This window comes from Salvelinus namaycush, chromosome 21 (assembly GCF_016432855.1).
Source record: "Salvelinus namaycush isolate Seneca chromosome 21, SaNama_1.0, whole genome shotgun sequence".
Lineage (NCBI taxonomy): Eukaryota > Metazoa > Chordata > Actinopteri > Salmoniformes > Salmonidae > Salvelinus > Salvelinus namaycush.
The window spans coordinates 48,333,771-48,359,410 of record NC_052327.1 but is presented as its reverse complement, the minus strand read 5'-3'; the positions used below and the strand labels follow the sequence as shown (position 1 = coordinate 48,359,410).

Sequence of the window (25,640 nt, the reverse complement as noted above, 5' to 3'; positions counted from 1 at the left end):
AATTGTAATTATTTGCTCCTATGGCCTATTTTTTGCCTACCTCATGCCTTTTGCACACAATGTATATAGACTCATTTTGGGTTTTTTCCTACTGTGTTATTGACTTGTTTATTGTTTACTCCATGTGTAACTCTGTGTTGTTGTCTGTTCACACTGCTATGCTTTATCTTGGCCAGGTCGCAGTTGTAAATGAGAACTTGTTCTCAACTAGCCTACCTGGTCAAATAAAGGTTAAATAAAAATTGTTAAAAACCTCTATGATAATGGGCCAATTGTGCTCTGCCTCGTGGGTCTCCCGGTGACATCTGGCTGTGATCGAACCTGGGTCTGTAGTGATACCTCAAGCACTGTGATGCAGTACCTTAGACCGCTGCGCCACTTGGGAGGCCCCTTATTGGTTCCATATTCTAACGGCCCCAAAAAGTATGCATCTCAGTTTTTACCCCACCCAATAGGTGGCGGTAAAAATACACCTTTTTCGATGTAGTCCGCCAATAAAACCCTAAAGAAGAAGAATGAGGGAGAGAGAGAGAGAGAGAGAGAGAGAGAGAGAGAGAGAGAGAGAGAGAGAGCGAGAGAGAGAGAGAGAGAGAGCGAGAGAGCGAGCGAGAGAGAGAGAGAGAGAGAGAGAGAGAGAGAGAGCGAGAGAGAGAGAGAGAGAGAGCGAGAGAGCGAGCGAGAGAGAGAGAGAGAGAGAGAGAGAGAGAGAGAGAGAGAGAGAGAGAGAGAGAGAGAGAGAGAGGGAAAACTGTCGACATACAATCTGCTGCACCACGAGAGAAAGGGAGGGAGCGTCCAAACACACGGCCTTTTTTTGTGTAGGCGGTCTGGCTAGTAGCTGTGTGTCTGTAGTGTTGTTGGTGTAAACTTCAGTTTTTGTAGGAAACTGGATATTTACATAGTTCGCCATGTCCGAGGAGATTGAAGGAACAAGGCCTGCCATCGGGGAGGCATCCCATGAGGAACAGCAGGTTTGATTATTTTGATGCTAACAAGCTAGGTTAATGATACATTGCTAGTAGCCATGACGGTTATGTCAAATCTGGCTATCAAAGCAGCAGTTTAGTTAGTTAACGTTAGTAACTTAACTTATTTCAAATGTATCATCAATGTGCATTGAACTGTGCACATAACCATTATTTTATCTACACGATGAGCGGTTAGCTAGTTAGCCACACAGTGATAGCTTTATCAATTTACCGGTAGCTAGCTATGTAGCTTAGCTAGATGTTTTCCACAATTGTGTCTGCCTGCGTTCATGCATGCCTCAAAGCTACGTTTTTTGGGGCCACATTGCAGATAAGCAGAAGGCTATGTTGCCAGCTAGTAACCTAACACCACTCATTGGAGAATCAAATCAAAGTCCATCATTGATCTGATAGAATCATAACCAGTAGCTAAGCTAATCGACTTGTCAACCTCGAGTTTGAAAAAAACAACATTTTGTTGCTGTCTGAACTGTGATGATGGTAACATGGCATTACATCATAGCATGTCATCCCAACCCCATTAATTTGTGTTTATACTCTGTGGTGTTCTGTCAACACAGGAGATGGGCGACACAGTCCTCAGCCCGGAAAAGGCAGAGGAGGTGAAACTGAAGGCCAGGTTCCCTCATCTTGGTGCCAAGCCTGGGGGCTCTGACCTGCTCCGGAAACGGCTTCAGAAAGGGGTAATATGGCCCTATGGTTGTGCCCTACAAACACAACACTTTGGTAGCTGTAGATGCGTCGAGTTAGGCTGAACATGCAAACTAGGCTATTTACACTTCACGTTCACTTACTTTCACAGCAATGCATTTTTTGTTATGGAATAATTGTCATGCTTTATATAAGCATTGGTTTTCATTTTCTTGGACAAGACAAACATCTTGGTAAAGGCTGTAACATATCTGATATGTGATTTATTTATATATATATATTATTTTTTCTGTGCAGCAAAAGTTCTTTGACTCTGGGGACTACAACATGGCCAAGGCTAAGGTGAAGAACAAGCAGCAGCTCCCTGCAGTGACACCGGCTGAGAAGGCAGAGATTACCGGGGACCACATCCCTACACCCCAGGACATCCCCCAGAGGAAGCCCTCCATCGTGGCCAGCAAACTGGCTGGCTGATGGAACTAGGGAAGCTTTGGAAATTTGACCTGTTCTGGTGTTACCATTCCATCGTTCTCTCTCTCTCCTCTCTCTCTCAAGCCAGTCCCAATTCAATCCCTACTTCCTTTACCTCTTGGCCCTAACCCTTCAATGTTTGATATATCTTGCTGTCGCTTCCATCACAGTACCTACACCTTACAGATTTGCAAACATTGAATGGTTAGGGCCTCTCTCTCTTTCTCCCTCCCTCCCTCCATCTCTCTTCTTTCCTAGACAACTGTCTTCTGCCCCCCTTTTTTTTCCCCATCACCATCACCACCTTCTCTATATGAATTCTGAAAAATAATATTTTTGAGAATCAAGCAGAAAGACTCCTGAGAAATATTGCTGCCAGAGGATGACTGTCTTTGGATAGTGATGGAAATGATTGGTTTAAAGGGACACATGTTTGCAAAGTGGCCTGTATCTACTGTAGTGACTGATGTAAACTGTACATAGCCGATCACCATGTATGGGAGAGGCCAGGTCAATATCTTAGACATGTTTTACCTTCTATAGCTTCCATTGACGTTTAAATTATGAGGTAATATTCTAGAACCAACCGATGAGAATTCTTGATCAGTCCTAGAATCCTCTCCTGTTCCAGATCTATTTCTGCTGTCTGGACAACTTCTTGACCTTAGTCATCGTCTAGACAACACAAAATGATCTGGTACCGTCCGTCTAATGCCCTCTTCCACTGTCCAAAAGCTATGTTTGTTTTTTGATGCATTGTTTGAAAATAGCCTGTATCGTACAGTAGCTGTCATCTGTATATTATGAATCTCATCTAAACCTCTTAAATGGCCTTTAACAGTTTGAGCTGCTGTTTTCTCTTGGGCAATATTTGCTCACTCACCCCAGTGAGAGAATCTCTGCTTGTCTGAAATGGATCCCTATATAGTGCACTACCTGTGAGGCTCTGGTCAAAAGTAGTGCACTGTATATATATATATAGGGGATAGGATGCCATTTTTGATGACTCAGCCTCTGTGAATCTAGCCTAGGAATGCCTGCCTGCCTGCCTCTATATCTGAGACTCAGGTAATTTAGTAGTCGAGCAACTCGCTTTAAATGAAGTGTCGGTTTGAACGGTGTGCATGTGCATTGACTGTGTGCAGTCACGTTGTGCCATTTGTAAATAAAATAGTTTTGCACAATAGCTTTGTTTTTGACTTAACTTTGTTCTCTTGGCTGACGTTTTCTGACTTCACAGTAGCTATAATACTACAGCTGTAGTGTCTGTATAAGTTGACCAACACTGGCAAACACAATGAACGTGGAGGAGAATAAAACAGGCCCATTTACCTTCAAAATCCATCTATTTATTAGTCTGGGTGACTGTCTGTAGCCTGTGTGCTGGTCTGTTTGCTCTCTCGCCAACTCCTTCTGGAAATGTCATGCCAAATGACCGCAGTGGAGCTGGCAAGAACACAATGATCTGGAACCAGGTTGGCTCGATGTCATCTGCATGTGTTACGAACGCCTCCAGGAAGAGGGAACGCAACACCCTGCTACAACTCAACTCCCCGTGGAGCGAGCGAGGTATGGGACTGTAGGTGCGAGTAAGGATGACAAGAGGCAGAGAATTTACCATTTACTGGGAATTTATTCCTTCAGACGGTAGATTAGGGGAAAAGGGGCTGAACGGAACCAAAGTAAATGTCAAAGTCCCCTCTCCTACCTTACCTGCCTACCCACCACCTGGTGCGCTAACCAAAATACAGGGGGTGGTCCGCCCAGGTCTTACCTAGTGTGCATAGACAGTGAATACTACGGGTTATGTATGCCCGCGGGCCTCTTGCTTAAGCACTCCCTAGGTGCCTTCCCCTTCCCCCCTGGGAACAAATGAAACAGAATAATCCAACCGTAATTAAACAATTTTAAGAATCAAGAACACAGTTCTATTGGCACACACATACCTCAAAGCAGCAGCTACAAAAAATACTTAACAAAACCTGTCTCTCAGCCACAACCAAGACAGAACACACTCATCATCTCTCAGCTTCAACCAACATGGGATATAACCCTCAGTTCTATCTGAGCAACAGAACACTGGCTTTTATAGCTGGAGAAGGAGACTAATGGGATACAGCTGTATCCTGACGAAAGGGGCGGGGTCAGCTCCAATTCGCAATGGGGCCGACCAATCAGCTGCTTGGGGGAATTTCAGGAAGCCATCCTGAAACACACACATACAAACAAAATCACAAGACAGAAACTGGGGAAAGAAACACAATTGATGTATTCTTTTAATATTTCATATTGATTAATCCAGTATCCCACATGTTTGGCTTATTGTTTTTCAAAATAGAACCGTGAACTGTTGAAACAAAGTTGATTTCTAATAATAATACATGGGACTTACTAGCCACCCCAAGTCACTTTCCAATTATTTTTCAATTTCTAATTTTAAATGACTATTGGAATCTTCATAATCTAAAAGTGGTTATTTATTTTTACTTACTTGACACATTTGTAATTTAACAAATCTGGACCTTGTTTTTAATAAAATCATTTAATAAATCTGGTTGTTTTTATGCTTACAGATTGAAGTGAATTTATTTCGGGAAACAGACATATACAACAAAATGTACAATGTGGACCAAGAGGATATCACTTGAAAGTATTAAACAGCTTGTTTCCAAAGTGGTCCTCAATGGTAAAAACAATAACACATATAATGATTAAAAGGCAAGACAAAATTGCAAAATAACCATAAATACATTAATTTATATTGACAACCTAAAACGTGACAATATTTACTGCTCTTCTCTCTAACCTTAAAAATCAACCATATTAATTTCACATTAAAACAATCTATTAATTGCACATCATACCTAACCTTCAAATCAAAACATCTGACCAGCAGGAGGGGGCAGTGTAGTGGTTTCTCTGACTTAGACAACCTTGTCCAAATTAAAAACTTTTGCCTGCTTTTTTGAAGCTATTTCTACTTTTTTTCTTTGCTTATTCTCCAAGGGGAGGCTGTTCCATAGACAAATGCCTGTATAGAAAAAACGTGCTCCTCGCAGGACTGTTTACTCTTGGGATTTTACAAGACATAAACACTAGCTCTGCTATTGTAACTGTGTTGGTTATAGACCATATCAATGTGGTTTTTCATGTAACCTGGGGTACGATCATTTAAGATTGATTGACATGAGGCTGATTCCAATAGGGCTCTTGGTGATAGGGTATTAAAATCAGTGTGACTTGGTTATTTTGTATAAATGGATATACACTAATATTGGTTTTAAACTAATCCTTTACCGTCCATACATAGCCGTTGTAATACCTACTAATTTGTAGTATTGTATGGGTATAAAGGGTTAAATGATCAAGCCCAAAACCTCACCCTAACTTTCACTCTCCTCTCTCAGATGCCTGCGTTCTCACCCTGGACCCCAACACAGCTTACTGCCAGCTGTACCAGTCTAGAGGTAACAAGGAGGTGGCCCAGCACCACCACAGCCTACTGCCAGCTGTACCAATCTAGAGGTAACAAGGAGGTGGCCCACCACCACCACAGCCTACTGCCAGCTGTACCAGTCTAGAGGTAACAAGGAGGTGGCCCACCACCACCACAGCCTACTGCCAGCTGTACCAGTCTAGAGGTAACAAGGAGGTGGCCCACCACCACCACAGCCTACTGCCAGCTGTACCAGTCTAGAGGTAACAAGGAGGTGGCCCAGCACCACCACAACCTACTGCCAGCTGTACCAGTCTAGAGGTAACAAGGAGGTGGCCCACCACCACCACAGCCTACTGCCAGCTGTACCAGTCTAGAGGTAACAAGGAGGTGGCCCACCACCACAGCCTACTGAAAGCTGTACCAGTCTAGAGGTAACAAGAAGGTGGCCCACCACCACAGCCTACTGCCAGCTGTACCAGTCTAGAGGTAACAAGAAGGTGGCCCACCACCACCACAACCTACTGCCAGCTGTACCAGTCTAGAGGTAACAAGGAGGTGGCCCACCACCACCACAACCTACTGCCAGCTGTACCAGTCTAGAGGTAACAAGGAGGTGGCCCACCACCACCACAACCTACTGCCAGCTGTACCAGTCTAGAGGTAACAAGGAGGTGGCCCAGCACCACCACAGCCTACTGCCAGCTGTACCAGTCTAGAGGTAACAAGGAGGTGGCCCACCACCACCACAGCCTACTGCCAGCTGTACCAGTCTAGAGGTAACAAGGAGGTGGCCCAGCACCACCACAACCTACTGCCAGCTGTACCAGTCTAGAGGTAACAAGGAGGTGGCCCAGCACCACCACAACCTACTGCCAGCTGTACCAGTCTAGAGGTAACAAGGAGGTGGCCCACCACCACCACAGCCTACTGCCAGCTGTACCAGTCTAGAGGTAACAAGGAGGTGGCCCACCACCACCACAGCCTACTGCCAGCTGTACCAGTCTAGAGGTAACAAGGAGGTGGCCCACCACCACCACAACCTACTGCCAGCTGTACCAGTCTAGAGGTAACAAGGAGGTGGCCCAGCACCACCACAACCTACTGCCAGCTGTACCAGTCTAGAGGTAACAAGGAGGTGGCCCAGCACCACCACAACCTACTGCCAGCTGTACCAGTCTAGAGGTAACAAGGAGGTGGCCCACCACCACCACAGCCTACTGCCAGCTGTACCAGTCTAGAGGTAACAAGGAGGTGGCCCACCACCACAGCCTACTGCCAGCTGTACCAGTCTAGAGGTAACAAGAAGGTGGCCCACCACCACAGCCTACTGCCAGCTGTACCAGTCTAGAGGTAACAAGAAGGTGGCCCACCACCACCACAACCTACTGCCAGCTGTACCAGTCTAGAGGTAACAAGGAGGTGGCCCACCACCACCACAACCTACTGCCAGCTGTACCAGTCTAGAGGTAACAAGGAGGTGGCCCACCACCACCACAACCTACTGCCAGCTGTACCAGTCTAGAGGTAACAAGGAGGTGGCCCAGCACCACCACAGCCTACTGCCAGCTGTACCAGTCTAGAGGTAACAAGGAGGAGGCCCACCACCACCACAGCCTACTGCCAGCTGTACCAGTCTAGAGGTAACAAGAAGGAGGCCCACCACCACAACCTACTGCCAGCTGTACCAGTCTAGAGGTAACAAGAAGGAGGCCCACCACCACAGCCTACTGCCAGCTGTACCAGTCTAGAGGTAACAAGAAGGTGGCCCACCACCACAACCTACTGCCAGCTGTACCAGTCTAGAGGTAACAAGAAGGTGGCCCACCACCACAACCTACTGCCAGCTGTACCAGTCTAGAGGTAACAAGGAGGTGGCCCACCACCACCACAACCTACTGCCAGCTGTACCAGTCTAGAGGTAACAAGAAGGTGGCCCAGCACCACCACAACCTACTGCCAGCTGTACCAGTCTAGAGGTAACAAGGAGGTGGCCCAGCACCACCACAACCTACTGCCAGCTGTACCAGTCTAGAGGTAACAAGGAGGTGGCCCAGCACCACCACAGCCTACTGCCAGCTGTACCAGTCTAGAGGTAACAAGGAGGTGGCCCACCACCACCACAGCCTACTGCCAGCTGTACCAGTCTAGAGGTAACAAGGAGGTGGCCCACCACCACAACCTACTGCCAGCTGTACCAGTCTAGAGGTAACAAGGAGGTGGCCCAGCACCACCACAACCTACTGCCAGCTGTACCAGTCTAGAGGTAACAAGGAGGTGGCCCAGCACCACCACAGCCTACTGCCAGCTGTACCAGTCTAGAGGTAACAAGGAGGAGGCCCACCACCACCACAACCTACTGCCAGCTGTACCAGTCTAGAGGTAACAAGGAGGAGGCCCACCACCACCACAACCTACTGCCAGCTGTACCAGTCTAGAGGTAACAAGGAGGTGGCCCAGCACCACCACAGCCTACTGCCAGCTGTACCAGTCTAGAGGTAACAAGGAGGAGGCCCACCACCACCACAGCCTACTGCCAGCTGTACCAGTCTAGAGGTAACAAGGAGGTGGCCCAGCACCACCACAGCCTACTGCCAGCTGTACCAGTCTAGAGGTAACAAGGAGGTGGCCCAGCACCACCACAGCCTACTGCCAGCTGTACCAGTCTAGAGGTAACAAGGAGGTGGCCCACCACCACCACAACCTACTGCCAGCTGTACCAGTCTAGAGGTAACAAGGAGGTGGCCCAGCACCACCACAACCTACTGCCAGCTGTACCAGTCTAGAGGTAACAAGGAGGTGGCCCACCACCACCACAGCCTACTGCCAGCTGTACCAGTCTAGAGGTAACAAGGAGGTGGCCCAGCACCACCACAGCCTACTGCCAGCTGTACCAGTCTAGAGGTAACAAGAAGGTGGCCCACCACCACCACAGCCTACTGCCAGCTGTACCAGTCTAGAGGTAACAAGGAGGTGGCCCACCACCACCACAGCCTACTGCCAGCTGTACCAGTCTAGAGGTAACAAGGAGGTGGCCCACCACCACCACAACCTACTGCCAGCTGTACCAGTCTAGAGGTAACAAGAAGGTGGCCCACCACCACAGCCTACTGCCAGCTGTACCAGTCTAGAGGTAACAAGGAGGTGGCCCACCACCACCACAGCCTACTGCCAGCTGTACCAGTCTAGAGGTAACAAGGAGGTGGCCCAGCACCACCACAACCTACTGCCAGCTGTACCAGTCTAGAGGTAACAAGGAGGTGGCCCAGCACCACCACAACCTACTGCCAGCTGTACCAGTCTAGAGGTAACAAGGAGGTGGCCCACCACCACCACAGCCTACTGCCAGCTGTACCAGTCTAGAGGTAACAAGGAGGTGGCCCACCACCACAGCCTACTGCCAGCTGTACCAGTCTAGAGGTAACAAGAAGGTGGCCCACCACCACAGCCTACTGCCAGCTGTACCAGTCTAGAGGTAACAAGAAGGTGGCCCACCACCACCACAACCTACTGCCAGCTGTACCAGTCTAGAGGTAACAAGGAGGTGGCCCACCACCACCACAACCTACTGCCAGCTGTACCAGTCTAGAGGTAACAAGGAGGTGGCCCACCACCACCACAACCTACTGCCAGCTGTACCAGTCTAGAGGTAACAAGGAGGTGGCCCAGCACCACCACAGCCTACTGCCAGCTGTACCAGTCTAGAGGTAACAAGGAGGTGGCCCAGCACCACCACAGCCTACTGCCAGCTGTACCAGTCTAGAGGTAACAAGAAGGTGGCCCACCACCACCACAGCCTACTGCCAGCTGTACCAGTCTAGAGGTAACAAGGAGGTGGCCCACCACCACCACAGCCTACTGCCAGCTGTACCAGTCTAGAGGTAACAAGGAGGTGGCCCACCACCACCACAACCTACTGCCAGCTGTACCAGTCTAGAGGTAACAAGAAGGTGGCCCACCACCACAGCCTACTGCCAGCTGTACCAGTCTAGAGGTAACAAGGAGGTGGCCCAGCACCACCACAACCTACTGCCAGCTGTACCAGTCTAGAGGTAACAAGGAGGTGGCCCACCACCACCACAACCTACTGCCAGCTGTACCAGTCTAGAGGTAACAAGGAGGTGGCCCAGCACCACCACAACCTACTGCCAGCTGTACCAGTCTAGAGGTAACAAGGAGGTGGCCCACCACCACCACAGCCTACTGCCAGCTGTACCAGTCTAGAGGTAACAAGGAGGTGGCCCACCACCACAGCCTACTGCCAGCTGTACCAGTCTAGAGGTAACAAGAAGGTGGCCCACCACCACAGCCTACTGCCAGCTGTACCAGTCTAGAGGTAACAAGAAGGTGGCCCACCACCACCACAACCTACTGCCAGCTGTACCAGTCTAGAGGTAACAAGGAGGTGGCCCACCACCACCACAACCTACTGCCAGCTGTACCAGTCTAGAGGTAACAAGGAGGTGGCCCACCACCACCACAACCTACTGCCAGCTGTACCAGTCTAGAGGTAACAAGGAGGTGGCCCAGCACCACCACAGCCTACTGCCAGCTGTACCAGTCTAGAGGTAACAAGGAGGTGGCCCACCACCACCACAGCCTACTGCCAGCTGTACCAGTCTAGAGGTAACAAGAAGGTGGCCCAGCACCACCACAACCTACTGCCAGCTGTACCAGTCTAGAGGTAACAAGGAGGTGGCCCACCACCACCACAGCCTACTGCCAGCTGTACCAGTCTAGAGGTAACAAGGAGGTGGCCCACCACCACCACAGCCTACTGCCAGCTGTACCAGTCTAGAGGTAACAAGGAGGTGGCCCACCACCACCACAACCTACTGCCAGCTGTACCAGTCTAGAGGTAACAAGGAGGTGGCCCAGCACCACCACAACCTACTGCCAGCTGTACCAGTCTAGAGGTAACAAGGAGGTGGCCCAGCACCACCACAACCTACTGCCAGCTGTACCAGTCTAGAGGTAACAAGGAGGTGGCCCAGCACCACCACAACCTACTGCCAGCTGTACCAGTCTAGAGGTAACAAGGAGGTGGCCCACCACCACCACAGCCTACTGCCAGCTGTACCAGTCTAGAGGTAACAAGGAGGTGGCCCACCACCACCACAGCCTACTGCCAGCTGTACCAGTCTAGAGGTAACAAGGAGGTGGCCCACCACCACAGCCTACTGCCAGCTGTACCAGTCTAGAGGTAACAAGAAGGTGGCCCACCACCACAGCCTACTGCCAGCTGTACCAGTCTAGAGGTAACAAGAAGGTGGCCCACCACCACCACAACCTACTGCCAGCTGTACCAGTCTAGAGGTAACAAGGAGGTGGCCCCACCACCACAACCTACTGCCAGCTGTACCAGTCTAGAGGTAACAAGGAGGTGGCCCAGCACCACCACAACCTACTGCCAGCTGTACCAGTCTAGAGGTAACAAGGAGGTGGCCCAGCACCACCACAGCCTACTGCCAGCTGTACCAGTCTAGAGGTAACAAGGAGGTGGCCCAGCACCATCACAACCTACTGCCAGCTGTACCAGTCTAGAGGTAACAAGGAGGTGGCCCACCACCACCACAGCCTACTGCCAGCTGTACCAGTCTAGAGGTAACAAGGAGGTGGCCCACCACCACCACAGCCTACTGCCAGCTGTACCAGTCTAGAGGTAACAAGGAGGTGGCCCAGCACCACCACAACCTACTGCCAGCTGTACCAGTCTAGAGGTAACAAGGAGGTGGCCCAGCACCACCACAACCTACTGCCAGCTGTACCAGTCTAGAGGTAACAAGGAGGTGGCCCAGCACCACCACAACCTACTGCCAGCTGTACCAGTCTAGAGGTAACAAGGAGGTGGCCCACCACCACCACAGCCTACTGCCAGCTGTACCAGTCTAGAGGTAACAAGGAGGTGGCCCACCACCACAGCCTACTGCCAGTTGTACCAGTCTAGAGGTAACAAGAAGGTGGCCCACCACCACAGCCTACTGCCAGCTGTACCAGTCTAGAGGTAACAAGAAGGTGGCCCACCACCACCACAACCTACTGCCAGCTGTACCAGTCTAGAGGTAACAAGGAGGTGGCCCACACCACCACAGCCTACTGCCAGCTGTACCAGTCTAGAGGTAACAAGGAGGTGGCCCACACCACCACAACCTACTGCCAGCTGTACCAGTCTAGAGGTAACAAGGAGGTGGCCCAGCACCACCACAACCTACTGCCAGCTGTACCAGTCTAGAGGTAACAAGGAGGTGGCCCACCACCACCACAGCCTACTGCCAGCTGTACCAGTCTAGAGGTAACAAGGAGGTGGCCCAGCCACCACCACAACCTACTGCCAGCTGTACCAGTCTAGAGGTAACAAGGAGGTGGCCCACCACCACCACAACCTACTGCCAGCTGTACCAGTCTAGAGGTAACAAGGAGGTGGCCCACCACCACCACAGCCTACTGCCAGCTGTACCAGTCTAGAGGTAACAAGGAGGTGGCCCACCACCACCACAACCTACTGCCAGCTGTACCAGTCTAGAGGTAACAAGGAGGTGGCCCAGCACCACCACAGCCTACTGCCAGCTGTACCAGTCTAGAGGTAACAAGGAGGTGGCCCACCACCACCACAGCCTACTGCCAGCTGTACCAGTCTAGAGGTAACAAGGAGGTGGCCCAGCACCACCACAGCCTACTGCCAGCTGTACCAGTCTAGAGGTAACAAGAAGGTGGCCCAGCACCACAGCCTACTGCCAGCTGTACCAGTCTAGAGGTAACAAGAAGGTGGCCCAGCACCACCACAGCCTACTGCCAGCTGTACCAGTCTAGAGGTAACAAGGAGGAGGCCCACCACCACCACAGCCTACTGCCAGCTGTACCAGTCTAGAGGTAACAAGAGGAGGCCCACCACCACCACCTACTGCCAGCTGTACCAGTCTAGAGGTAACAAGAAGGAGGCCCACCACCACAAGCCTACTGCCAGCTGTACCAGTCTAGAGGTAACAAGAAGGTGGCCCACCACCACAACCTACTGCCAGCTGTACCAGTCTAGAGGTAACAAGGAGGTGGCCCAGCACCACCACACCTACTGCCAGCTGTACCAGTCTAGAGGTAACAAGGAGGTGGCCCAGCACCACCACAACCTACTGCCAGCTGTACCAGTCTAGAGGTAACAAGGAGGTGGCCCAGCACCACCACAGCCTACTGCCAGCTGTACCAGTCTAGAGGTAACAAGGAGGTGGCCCACACCACCACAGCCTACTGCCAGATGTACCAGTCTAGAGGTAACAAGAAGGTGGCCCACCACCACAGCCTACTGCCAGCTGTACCAGTCTAGAGGTAACAAGAAGGTGGCCCACCACCACCACAACCTACTGCCAGCTGTACCAGTCTAGAGGTAACAAGGAGGTGGCCCACCACCACCACAACCTACTGCCAGCTGTACCAGTCTAGAGGTAACAAGGAGGTGGCCCAGCACCACCACAACCTACTGCCAGCTGTACCAGTCTAGAGGTAACAAGGAGGTGGCCCAGCACCACCACAGCCTACTGCCAGCTGTACCAGTCTAGAGGTAACAAGGAGGTGGCCCAGCACCACCACAAGCCTACTGCCAGCTGTACCAGTCTAGAGGTAACAAGGAGGTGGCCCACCACCACCACAGCCTACTGCCAGCTGTACCAGTCTAGAGGTAACAAGGAGGTGGCCCAGCACCACCACAACCTACTGCCAGCTGTACCAGTCTAGAGGTAACAAGGAGGTGGCCCACCACCACCACACCTACTGCCAGCTGTACCAGTCTAGAGGTAACAAGGAGGTGGCCCACCACCACCACAGCCTACTGCCAGCTGTACCAGTCTAGAGGTAACAAGGAGGTGGCCCACCACCACCACAGCCTACTGCCAGCTGTACCAGTCTAGAGGTAACAAGGAGGTGGCCCCCACCACCACAGCCTACTGCCAGCTGTACCAGTCTAGAGGTAACAAGGAGGTGGCCCACCACCACCACAACCTACTGCCAGCTGTACCAGTCTAGAGGTAACAAGGAGGTGGCCCACCACCACAACCTACTGCCAGCTGTACCAGTCTAGAGGTAACAAGGAGGTGGCCCACCACCACCACAACCTACTGCCAGCTGTACCAGTCTAGAGGTAACAAGGAGGTGGCCCAGCACCACCACAGCCTACTGCCAGCTGTACCAGTCTAGAGGTAACAAGGAGGTGGCCCACCACCACCACAGCCTACTGCCAGCTGTACCAGTCTAGAGGTAACAAGAAGGTGGCCCAGCACCACCACAGCCTACTGCCAGCTGTACCAGTCTAGAGGTAACAAGGAGGTGGCCCACCACCACCACAGCCTACTGCCAGCTGTACCAGTCTAGAGGTAACAAGGAGGTGGCCACGCACCACCACAGCCTACTGCCAGCTGTACCAGTCTAGAGGTAACAAGGAGGTGGCCCAGCACCACCACAGCCTACTGCCAGCTGTACCAGTCTAGAGGTAACAAGGAGGTGGCCCAGCACCACCACAGCCTACTGCCAGCTGTACCAGTCTAGAGGTAACAAGAAGGTGGCCCAGCACCACCACAGCCTACTGCCAGCTGTACCAGTCTAGAGGTAACAAGGAGGTGGCCACACCACCACAGCCTACTGCCAGCTGTACCAGTCTAGAGGTACCAAGGAGGTGGCCCACCACCACCACAGCCTACTGCCAGCTGTACCAGTCTAGAGGTAACAAGAAGGTGGCCCACCACCACAGCCTACTGCCAGCTGTACCAGTCTAGAGGTAACAAGAAGGTGGCCCAGCACCACCACAGCCTACTGCCAGCTGTACCAGTCTAGAGGTAACAAGGAGGTGGCCCAGCACCACCACAACCTACTGCCAGCTGTACCAGTCTAGAGGTAACAAGAGGTGGCCCAGCACCACCACAGCCTACTGCCAGCTGTACCAGTCTAGAGGTAACAAGGAGGTGGCCCACCACCACCACAGCCTACTGCCAGCTGTACCAGTCTAGAGGTAACAAGGAGGTGGCCCACCACCACCACAACCTACTGCCAGCTGTACCAGTCTAGAGGTAACAAGAAGGTGGCCCACCACCACAACCTACTGCCAGCTGTACCAGTCTAGAGGTAACAAGGAGGTGGCCCACCACCACCACAGCCTACTGCCAGCTGTACCAGTCTAGAGGTAACAAGGAGGTGGCCCACCACCACCACAACCTACTGCCAGCTGTACCAGTCTAGAGGTAACAAGAAGGTGGCCCACCACCACAGCCTACTGCCAGCTGTACCAGTCTAGAGGTAACAAGAAGGTGGCCCAGCACCACCACAGCCTACTGCCAGCTGTACCAGTCTAGAGGTAACAAGGAGGTGGCCCACCACCACCACAGCCTACTGCCAGCTGTACCAGTCTAGAGGTAACAAGGAGGTGGCCCACCACCACCACAGCCTACTGCCAGCTGTACCAGTCTAGAGGTAACAAGGAGGTGGCCCAGCACCACCACAACCTACTGCCAGCTGTACCAGTCTAGAGGTAACAAGGAGGTGGCCCAGCACCACCACAACCTACTGCCAGCTGTACCAGTCTAGAGGTAACAAGAAGGTGGCCCACCACCACCACAGCCTACTGCCAGCTGTACCAGTCTAGAGGTAACCAAAAGTGGCCCAGCACCACCACCACCTATCACTGGAGGGGTGGAGAGATGAGTCTCTGGGTCTGGAGGGGTGGAGAGATGAGTGTCTGGAGGGGTGAGATATGGGTCCTGGAGGGGTGGAGAGTGGGTCTAGGAGGGGTGGGAGAGATGGTTGCGTGGAGGGGTGGAGGTAGAGGTGGAGTGCTGGAGGGGTGGAGAGATGGGTCTGGAGGGGTGGAGAGATGGGTCTGGAGGGGTGGAGAGATGGGTCTGGAGGGGTGGAGAGTGGGTCTGGAGGGGTGGAGAGATGGGTCTCTGGGTCTGGAGGTGTAGAGAGATGGGTCTGGAGGGGTGGAGAGATGGGTCTGGAGGGGTGGAGAGATGGGTCTGGAGGGGTGGAGAGATGGGTCTGGAGGGGTGGAGAGATGGGTCTGGAGGGGTAGAGAGATGGGTCTGGAGGGGTGGAGAGATGGGTCTCTGGGTCTGGAGGGGTAGAGAGATGGGTCTGGAGGGGTGGAGAGATGGGTCTGGAGGGGTGGAGAGATGGGTCTCGTTGGAATAGAAAGAAGTAACATTTGGATAAAGACGGGGGCAGGGTTTTGACTATGGCTGTTACATTCTGAGGACTTGCCCACCACAGTATCATCCATATTGTAAATAACTGTTATCCTGTTTTATTCATGTACCTAGTTGATACATTTACTTCAGCCTAAAAAAGATGTTGCTAAAGTTAGCTACCACCTTGGCTTGAGTAAGTGAAGACTTCACATTACAGCTACTGTGTTGGACACACATGTTCATAAGTAGCCTAAACAGTAGATGTTTAGATCAAGCTAGATACAGGGACTGAAACGTAAGAGGTCACAACACCTACGGTGCTTGTCGGATGGTGCAATCTATCTAATATGGGTTGTTTATTCAACGTTGGAATTGTATACAGTATGCCTTCTAATTAATTAAAGATTCACTATGCAGAAATCACTCTGCCATTTCCTGGTTGCTAAAATTCTAATAGTTTGCCTAATTTCAGTTTATGTAACAAAACGAGCAAGTATAGTGTACAGAATCATTGTACCATCTAAACCGCTGTGAAATATATTTTCCATCACCAAAAATATTGTATTTTCAGCTGTTTGAAGCTGGTGTATAAAACCGAACGTAAAAGACGCCAAAAAAAAAAAAAAAACTTAACTAGAAACATACAAATAACGCACATAGACCAGATCTACCTTCTTAGACTTGCTTTCAATGGGAATGACAGATCTATAATCCACATTTCTATGTGAATTTCATCAGGTCGCCCCCCCCCCCCCCAAAAAAAGTGACATATTGCAGCATTAAATACTGAGCTCCTTTATAGTGTAATTAGTGTGTCCTTCATGCGTCCATTTCAATAGAGTGTTAAAATGGTGGTTCTCTTCTGCCCAACCACTCAGATAACATCTTAGGCTTATTTCCATACCTGAAGTACATGGATCACATGCCTCAACTTGAACCGTCAGCTGCTGTGCAACAGCAAAACTCTTGGGAGTAAAAGCACCCTTTTTGAAATAGTGGAAGAAGAGGGCAGAAGAGAACCACCATTTTAACACTCTATTGAAATGGACGCATGAAGGACACACTAATTACACTATAAAGGAGTTCAGTATTTAATGCTACAATATGTCACTTTTTTTTGGGCATAGTGAATCTTTAATTAATTAGAAGGCATACTGTATACAATTCCAACGTTGAATAAACAACCCATGTTAGATACATTGCACCATCCGACATAAGCTTGCACTAATTTCCAGTGCTTGTCCAGTGAATATATATATATATATATATATATATATATATATATACACACTGCTCAAAAAAATAAAGGGAACACTTAAACAACACAATGTAACTCCAAGTCAATCACACTTCTGTGAAATCAAACTGTCCACTTAGGAAGCAACACTGATTGTAGGATGTGTTATTTTAGTGTTCCCTTTTATTTTTTTTGAGCGTGTATATATACGTTATTTTTATTTATATATATATATATATATATATATTCGTATTGTTATTTATATATATATATATATTCGTTATTGTTATTTTATATAATATATAATATAATATAATATATATATATATATAGAGACGTTATTGTTATTTTTTGAGGTGTTTTGTTCATCTGGCTGCTGTGTTTTCTTCCAGAATGTGGAACACAAGATCGACCCCCAGACCAACAGTTTACCCCCGCTAAGGAACCCTGATATCCTGGTGGGGGAGAATGACCTGACAGCTCTCAGCTACCTCCACGAACCAGCAGTTCTACACAATCTGAAAGTGCGCTTCGTGGAGTCCAAGATGATCTACACGTACTGTGGTAAAGAGACACTCACACTCCCATGTCCATCTACACGTACTGTGGTAAAGAGACACTCACACTCCCATGTCCATCTACACGTACTGTGGTAAGAGACACTCACACTCCCATGTCCATCTACACGTACTGTGGTAAAGAGACACTCCACTCCCATGTCCATCTACACGGGTTTGCGGGTAAAGAGACACTCACACTCCCATTTCCTCTAACGTACTGTGGTAAAGAGACACACACTCCATGTCCATCTACACGTACTGGGTAAAGAGACACTCACACTCCCATGTCCATCTCCACGTACTGTGGTAAAGAGACACTCACACTCCCATGTCCATCTACGTACTGTGGTAAAGAGACACTCACACTCCCTTGTCCATCTACACGTACTGTGGTAAAGAGACACTCACACTCCCATGTCCATCTACACTACTGTGGTAAAGAGACACTCACACTCCATGTCCATCTACACGTACTGTGGTAAAGAGACACTCACACTCCCATGTCCATCTACACGTACTGTGGTAAAGAGACACTCACACTCCCATGTCCATCTACACGTACTGTGGTAAAGAGACACTCACACTCCCATGTCCATCTACACGTGTTTGCGGTAAAGAGACACTCACACTCCCATGTCCATCTACACGTACTGTGGTAAAGAGACACTCACACTCCCATGTCCATCTACACGTACTGTGGTAAAGAGACACTCACACTCCCATGTCCATCTACACGTGTTTGCGGGTAAAGAGACACTCACCTCCCATGTCCATCTACCGTACTGTGGTAAAGAGACACTCACACTCCCATGTCCATCTACACGTACTGTGGTAAAGAGACACTCACACTCCCATGTCCATCTACACGTACTGTGGTAAAGAGACACTCACACTCCCATGTCCATCTACACGTACTGTGTAAGAGACACTCCACCTCCCATGTCCATCTACACGTACTGTGGTAAAGAACACTCACACTCCCATGTCATCTACACGTACTGTGGTAAAGAGACACTCACACTCCCATGTCTATCTACACGTACTGTGGTAAAGAAGACCTCCACTCCCATGTCTATCTACACGTACTGTGGTAAAAGAGAACTCACACTCCCATGTCCATCTACACGTACTGTGGTAAAGAGACACTCACACTCCCATGTCCATCTACACGTACTGTGGTAAAGAGACACTCACACTCCCTTGTCCATCTACACGTGTTTGCCTGTAAAGAGACACTCACACTCCCAAGTCCATCTACACGTGTTTGCGGGTAAAAACTAAAGGCTTTAACTCTGTTCTGGTGACTCACTGTAGACTTTGGAGTCCCGTTCACAGGACTGCCAGTTCCGTTCGAGGTAATATAGATAGTGTCGATCATATATTCAGAAGTCTGTGTCCTGACATTCTGACCTACCATTCAGAATGTTCTACCTTAAATATACATGTTTTAACTGCTGTAAACATGCTTGTTCTAACTGCTGTAAATTGCACTTGTGGTGGAGCTGCAGAGTTTATCGGGAAATTTCATGTGGAAATTAGATCATTGTTGTCATATTGTTCTGAATTTATTTCTGTATCTGGAAAAACATTTGTTAACTGCTATCTGACCTTGGCTATTTGAAATGTTTGAAATTCTTGTGTGTGTGTGTGTGTGTGTGTGTGTGTGTGTGTGTGTGTGTGCTTTCATTTATCATGTCACTGATTCGTTGATGTGAATTCATTCAGGCATCGTGTTGGTTGCTATCAACCCCTATGAGAGTATTCCCATCTATGACCATGACATCATCAACGCCTACAGTGGACAGAACATGGGAGATATGGACCCTCACATCTTCGCTGTGGCAGAGGAGGCTTACAAACAGATGGCCAGGTCTGTCAATCACTCAGCTGAATGTCTTGGCCGTGCTTCCTTCCTCTCTTGACATGATTGGACAGGTGACGTTAAGGCCTCCACCACATGGCTTTCAGCTGTCCAATCATGCCACATCAGTGGTTACTTCAAGGAAGGCTGGGGGGGGGAAAGGATGCACTTTTTCAAAATAACTTGTTCTTCTTCTTCTAGAGATCAGAGGAACCAGTCCATCATAGTGAGTGGGGAGTCTGGGGCTGGTAAAACAGTCTCTGCTAAGTATGCCATGAGATACTTCGCTACAGTCAGCGGGTCCTCCAGCGAGGCTAATGTGGAGGAGAGAGTACTGGCCTCTAGCCCCATCATGGAGGTAAAGAGACCACAGGTCTTCTTTCAATTCAGTAAACTTTATTGATCCTAGAAGGGGAAATCATTGTTGTAAGTTAAAGGCAAAATGTTGTGGAGTTTTCAGATCGAGCTGACTACACGTCAATGGCATGTTTGTTTCTACAGGATATACAGTATATCTATCGGGAAGTTCCACAACGTTTCGACCTGCTGAACATGGCCCAGATCTACTTGTCTGTAGCCAACTACCCAAATGATACCCGGAGCTCATTCATTCTGTTTCCCCCCCCCCCCCCCCCCTCTAGGCCATCGGGAATGCAAAGACGACTAGAAACGACAACAGCAGTCGCTTTGGGAAGTACATCGAGATTGGATTCGACAAAAACTATCACATCGTCGGAGCCAACATGAGAACGTACTTGCTGGAGAAATCTAGAGTGGTCTTTCAGGTGAGGTCCAAGTAGGTGGACTGTATTTGGTTGTGGCTTGAGTTCAGGGTGTGTTCTTTAGGGCAAACCGTAGCAAACTGTTTCATACCTACTCAACATGACCTCGTTTTGTAAGTTTGTCATCTGTAAAAGGAATTCTTCGCTGTATGTTGACTGGGGAGTCTGGGGTTTTTGCTACAGCTGAGATATCCTCGTTCCTCTTCTTCCTAATGAATTATGGGGCTTTAGGATTTTCTAACAAACACATTCCTGAAGAGAAAGAGGCCGTGTGCCACTGCCAGTCGTGTCTTATTTTTAAAACTCGATTTGATTTGATTATACACTTTGTTGTCTTTGCAGGCTACCGAGGAGAGGAACTACCATATCTTCTACCAACTGTGTGCCTCCTCACACCTTCCTGAGTTCAAAACTCTCCAGTTAGGTATGATTCTGTCACTAAACAAAAATATAACGCAGCACGCGTGTTGGTCCCATGTTTCACGGGCGGAAATAAAAAGATCCCAGAAATGATCCATACGCACAAAAAATCTTATTTCTCTCCAATTTTATCCACAAATTTGTTTACATCCTTGTTAGTGAGCATTTCTCCTTTGCTAAAATAATCCATCCACCTGACAGGTGTGACATATCAAGAAGCTGATTAAACAGCATGATCATTACACAGGTGCACCTTGTGCTGGGGACAAATCTAAGGCCACTCTAAAATGTGCAGTTTTGTCACACAACACAATGCCACAGATGTCTCATGTTTTGAGGGAGCGTGCAATAGGCATGCTGACTACAGGAATGTCCACCAGAGCTGTTGCCAGAGAATTTCATGTTAATTTCTCTACCATAAGCCGCCTCCAACGTTGTTTTAGAGAATTTGGCTGTACGTCCCACTGGCCTCCCAACCACAGACTACGTGTATGGAGTCATGTGGGCGAGTGGTTTGCTGATGTCAACGTTGTGAACAGAGTGCCCCATGGTGGTGGTGGGGTTATGGTATGGGGCAGGCATAAACTACGGACAATGAACACAATTGCATTTTATCGATGGCAATGTGAATGCACAGAGATACCGTGACGAGATCCTGAGGCCCGTTGTTATGCCATTCATCCTCCTCCATCACCTCATGTTTCAGCATGATAATGCACGGCCCCATGTCGCCAGGATCTGGACACAATTCCTGGAAGCTGAAAATGTCCCAGTTCTTCCATGGCCTGCATACTCACCAGACACGTCACCCATTGAGCATGTTTTGTACGACAGCGTGTTCCAGTTCCCGCCAATATCCAGCAACTTCGCACAGCCATTGAAGAGGAGTGGGACAACATTCCACAGGCCACAATCAACAGCCTGATCAACTCTATGAGAAGGAGATGTGTTGCGCTGCATGAGGCAAATGGTGGTCACACAAGATACTGACTGGAGGGTAGCTCTCCAGGAACAGGGTTGGAGTTAAAACCTACAGGAGGGAATCTCTCTAGGAACAGGGTTGGAGTTAAAACCTACAGGAGGGAATCTCTCCCCAGGAACAGGGTTGGAGTTAAAACCTACAGGAGGGTCTCTCTCCAGGAACAGGGTTGGAGTTAAAACCTACAGGAGGGAATCTCTCCAGGAACAGGGTTGGAGTTAAAACCTACAGGAGGGTATCTCCCCAGGAACAGGGTTGGAGTTAAAACCTACAGGAGGGTCTCTCTCCAGGAACAGGGTTGGAGTTAAAACCTACAGGAGGGTTTCTCTCCAGGAACAGGGTTGGAGTTAAAACCTACAGGAGGGAATCTCTCTAGGAACAGGGTTGGAGTTAAAACCTACAGGAGGGAATCTCTCTAGGAACAGGGTTGGAGTTAAAACCTACAGGAGGGTATCTCTCCAGGAACAGGGTTGGGCAGTCAAGATATACATGAATATAGAAGAGTATTCCTCTGAGTAAACAAAAGTTGTTTTTTTGTTCTCTATAATCTTACCACTCATGCTTCCATCCAGAGCGTGGAATGCTGCTGTCACGGCAACAGAAAGTCATGCTTCCATCCAGAGCGTGGAATGCCGCTGTCACGGCAACAGAAAGTCATGCTTCCATCCAGAGCGTGGAATGCTGCTGTCACGGCAACAGAAAGTCATGCTTCCATCCAGAGCGTGGAATGCTGCTGTCACGGCAACAGAAAGTCATGCTTCCATCCAGAGCGTGGAATGCTGCTGTCACGGCAACAGAAAGTCATGCTTCCATCCAGAGCGTGGAATGCTGCTGTCACGGCAACAAAAGTCATGCTTCCATCCAGAGCGTGGAATGCTGCTGTCACGGCAACAAAAGTCATGCTTCCATCCAGAGCGTGGAATGCTGCTGTCAGGCAACAGAAAGTCATGCTTCCATCCAGAGCGTGGAATGCTGCTGTCACGGCAACAGAAAGTCATGCTTCCATCCAGAGCGTGGAATGCTGCTGTCACGGCAACAGAACATCAAACCATTGTGTGCAGCTATTCCCTTATGTATGAAAGGAACATGTTTCCACACAGAGTGGTTCGATGGAATATCCATAATGAAATGCATCCAAAACAAGGCAAAAACCTGATCCCAGATCAGACTATCATGCTAACTCATTGCAGGCTCCATAAACATGTCTGAATGATTTGATTCATAGGAAAGCTATGGCAGGTAGATTGACATGAGGCCGTTGTTTGTTGTGTATGGTTTCCTGTCTGCAGGTAACGCTGATGATTTCCACTGTACCAACCAGGGAGGTAGCCCTGTCATAGAGGGAGTAGACGATGCCAAAGAGATGTGCAGCACCCGGAAGGCTTTCTCACTGTTAGGTGAGTTAGTATAATAGCGAAATTATACCCCCAAGCAAAGCATTGTACCAGCAACTGTGGTTGTACAGAAATAAAATGATCATGAATCTTAATTGTTCACTGTAGTTTATGCAGCAATTCCATTTGTCTCGCTATGTATTACTCTATATTCAAGTCTAATTCGGCACACGTTGACCTGTAAATGTTTGTTTGCCAGCAGTAACTACTGGTCTGCATCTGAAGACGGCCAAGCAGGGTTGAGCCTGGTGGAGGGCCACACTAAACCCGTTTGTCGTCACTAGAGACGCCACTAAAAGCTTCTCTCTCTCTCTCTTTTTTTTTTTTTCAGGAATCAATGAAACGTACCAGATGGAACTTTTCCAAATCCTGGCCGCTCTGCTTCACCTTGGCAACGTGGAGGTGGAAGAGAGATCGGCAGACAGCAGTACCATCCTGGTGAGTTCAAAACAGACTATATGTCCCAAAAATGGCACCCCTTTTCCCCTATATAAAGCATTACATTAATCTAGCCCTATGGGTCCTGTATAGGCATTGAAATAGGGAGCTCTTTAAGAAGCTATTATTAACACGTTTCTATTCTCACAGGACTGTCCTGCACATTTCTCTTGTCAGCGTAGAGCTATGCCGTACAAGGCATCACAGAGTGTAGCCTAAGGGGCTGTTGAAAGTACAACAATGCTGCCAATTCTATGTTGGTTTTGCATGGAATGCTGGCCCTTTTATGTTAGGGATGGTTTCCCGGACACAGATTTTTTTTAAAGCCTAGTCCTGAACTAAAAAAAACACACTCAATGGAAAATCGTATTAATTTTTTTTGGGGTCCACTGAATCTCCATTGAAAGTGGTACTTAGTCCAGGACTAAGCTTAATCTGTGTCCAGTAAACCAGCCCTTTGTCCTAAACTGATGTTCGTGTTATGTTTGTGGTATTATATTATCATTTATGTTATTATATGTTGTTGTGTCCTTGCAGCCTGACAATAGTCACCTGACGGTGTTCTGTGAGCTGATGGGCGTGGCCTACCAGGACATGTCTCATTGGCTGTGCCACAGGAAATTGAAGACTGCCACGGAGACCTACGTTAAGCCCCTCTCCAAAGTGCATGCGGTCAACGCACGGGACGCGCTGGCCAAACACATCTACGCTAAACTCTTCAGCTGGATCGTAGACCACATCAATGAGACTCTGCGCTCTGCTGTCAAACAGCACTCCTTCATTGGGGTTCTCGACATCTATGGGTGGGTGGGTGTGTGGTGGTGGGGGTCAGTGATGTGTTCTGGTGTTTACATTGTGAATATACACTGAGTGTACAAAACATTAAGGACACCTTCCTAATATAATAGCCTCAATTCTGTCATGGAAAGAGCAGGTGTTCTTAATGTTTTTGTCCGCTCAGTGTATAAATGGTCTCTTGACCTTAGTCATGTTTCATTTCCTGTCTTCCCCCCCAGGTTTGAAACGTTTCACATCAACAGCTTTGAGCAGTTCTGTATCAACTATGCCAACGAGAAGCTTCAACAGCAGTTTAACATGGTAGGTGTCTCTCTCTCTACCTGTCTATCTGTCTACCTGTCTCTCTCTCTCTATCTCTCTCTCTCTCTACCTGTCTATCTGTCTACCTGTCTCCCTGTCTCTTTCTCTCTCTCTCTCTACCTGTCTCTCTCTCTCTCTCTCTACCTGTCGCTCTCTCGCTCTCTCTCTCTCTCTCTCTCTCTCTCTACCTCTCTCTCTACCTGTCTCTCTCTCTACCTGTCTCTCTCTCTCTCTCTCTCCCTGTCTCTCTCTCTCTACCTCTCTCTCTCTCTCTCTCTCTCTCTCTCTCTCTCCCCCTCTCTCTCTCTCTCTCTACCTCTCTCTACCTCTCTCTACCTCTCTCTACCTCTCTCTACCTCTCTCCTCTCTCTCTCTCTCTACCTCTCTCTCTCTCTCTCTCTCTCTACCTCTCTCTCTCTTCCTGTCTACCTCTCTCTCTCTTCCTGTCTACCTGTCTCTCTCTCTCTATCTCTCTCTCTCTACCTGTCTATCTGTCTACCTGTCTCCCTGTCTCTTTCTCTCTCTACCTCTCTCTCTCTCTCTCTCTCTCTCTCTCTCTCTCTACTCTCTCTCTCTCTCCTACCTCTCTCTCCTCTCTACTCTCTCTCTCTCTCTTCTCCCTCTCTCTCTCTACCTGTCTCTCTCTCTCTCTCTCTCTCTCTCTCTCTCCTCTCTCTCTACCTCTCTCTCTCTCTACCTGTCTCTCTCTCTCTACCTGTCTCTCTCTCTCTCTCTCTACCTGTCTCTCTCTCTCTCTCTCTCTCTCTCTTTGATTGAACAAGCTTGTTCAGATTATCTTTATGAGAGGCCACCATCAATCCAAAATCAAACTCCTAGATCTGAGAGGATTGGATAGGTTTAAGCAATATGGTGAAAGCTTCATCTTGCCCTGTGTTATACCAGGTTGCCATATTGCATAAACCTCTCAAATCTCCTCAAGTACCTAGGGTATAGGGGCTAGGGCTTGATTTGGGATTTAGGCTTTTACATGTCAGCTGTTTCTCTGCCTTTGTCATTCTTGTCTGTTTGAACCGTTAGGTCAGAGGTCAGCTTGTGTTCTCTCACTGCAGCATGTGTTCAAGCTGGAGCAGGAGGAGTACATGAAGGAGGAGATTCCCTGGACTCTGATAGACTTCTATGATAACCATCCCTGTAGCA

At 49.0% G+C, this 25,640-nt stretch overlaps 2 protein-coding genes across 2 annotated transcripts in view; both read left to right on the top strand.

Annotated features, from left to right (window-relative positions):
* Nucleotides 1–706: 706 nt before the first annotated feature.
* LOC120066764 (cAMP-regulated phosphoprotein 19-like) lies at nucleotides 707–3,297 on the top strand. The gene is made up of 3 exons (XM_039018232.1): nucleotides 707–971; nucleotides 1,550–1,672; nucleotides 1,938–3,297. Exons 1-3 carry the CDS (start codon nucleotides 909–911, stop codon nucleotides 2,112–2,114), a joined length of 363 nt encoding a protein of 120 aa, XP_038874160.1. The 5' UTR covers nucleotides 707–908; the 3' UTR covers nucleotides 2,115–3,297.
* A 274-nt stretch (nucleotides 3,298–3,571) lies between these two features.
* Nucleotides 3,572–25,640, top strand: part of LOC120065938 (unconventional myosin-Va-like) — a 71,069-nt gene continuing 49,000 nt past the window's right edge. Inside the window, exons 1-11 of the mRNA XM_039016980.1 lie at nucleotides 3,572–3,586; nucleotides 17,343–17,514; nucleotides 19,236–19,380; nucleotides 19,573–19,729; nucleotides 20,013–20,156; nucleotides 20,496–20,577; nucleotides 22,842–22,949; nucleotides 23,278–23,384; nucleotides 23,922–24,187; nucleotides 24,401–24,482; nucleotides 25,553–25,637. Coding sequence (XP_038872908.1) covers nucleotides 3,572–3,586; nucleotides 17,343–17,514; nucleotides 19,236–19,380; nucleotides 19,573–19,729; nucleotides 20,013–20,156; nucleotides 20,496–20,577; nucleotides 22,842–22,949; nucleotides 23,278–23,384; nucleotides 23,922–24,187; nucleotides 24,401–24,482; nucleotides 25,553–25,637 — 1,363 coding nt within the window. The remainder of the gene's footprint in view (nucleotides 3,587–17,342; nucleotides 17,515–19,235; nucleotides 19,381–19,572; nucleotides 19,730–20,012; nucleotides 20,157–20,495; nucleotides 20,578–22,841; nucleotides 22,950–23,277; nucleotides 23,385–23,921; nucleotides 24,188–24,400; nucleotides 24,483–25,552; nucleotides 25,638–25,640) is intronic.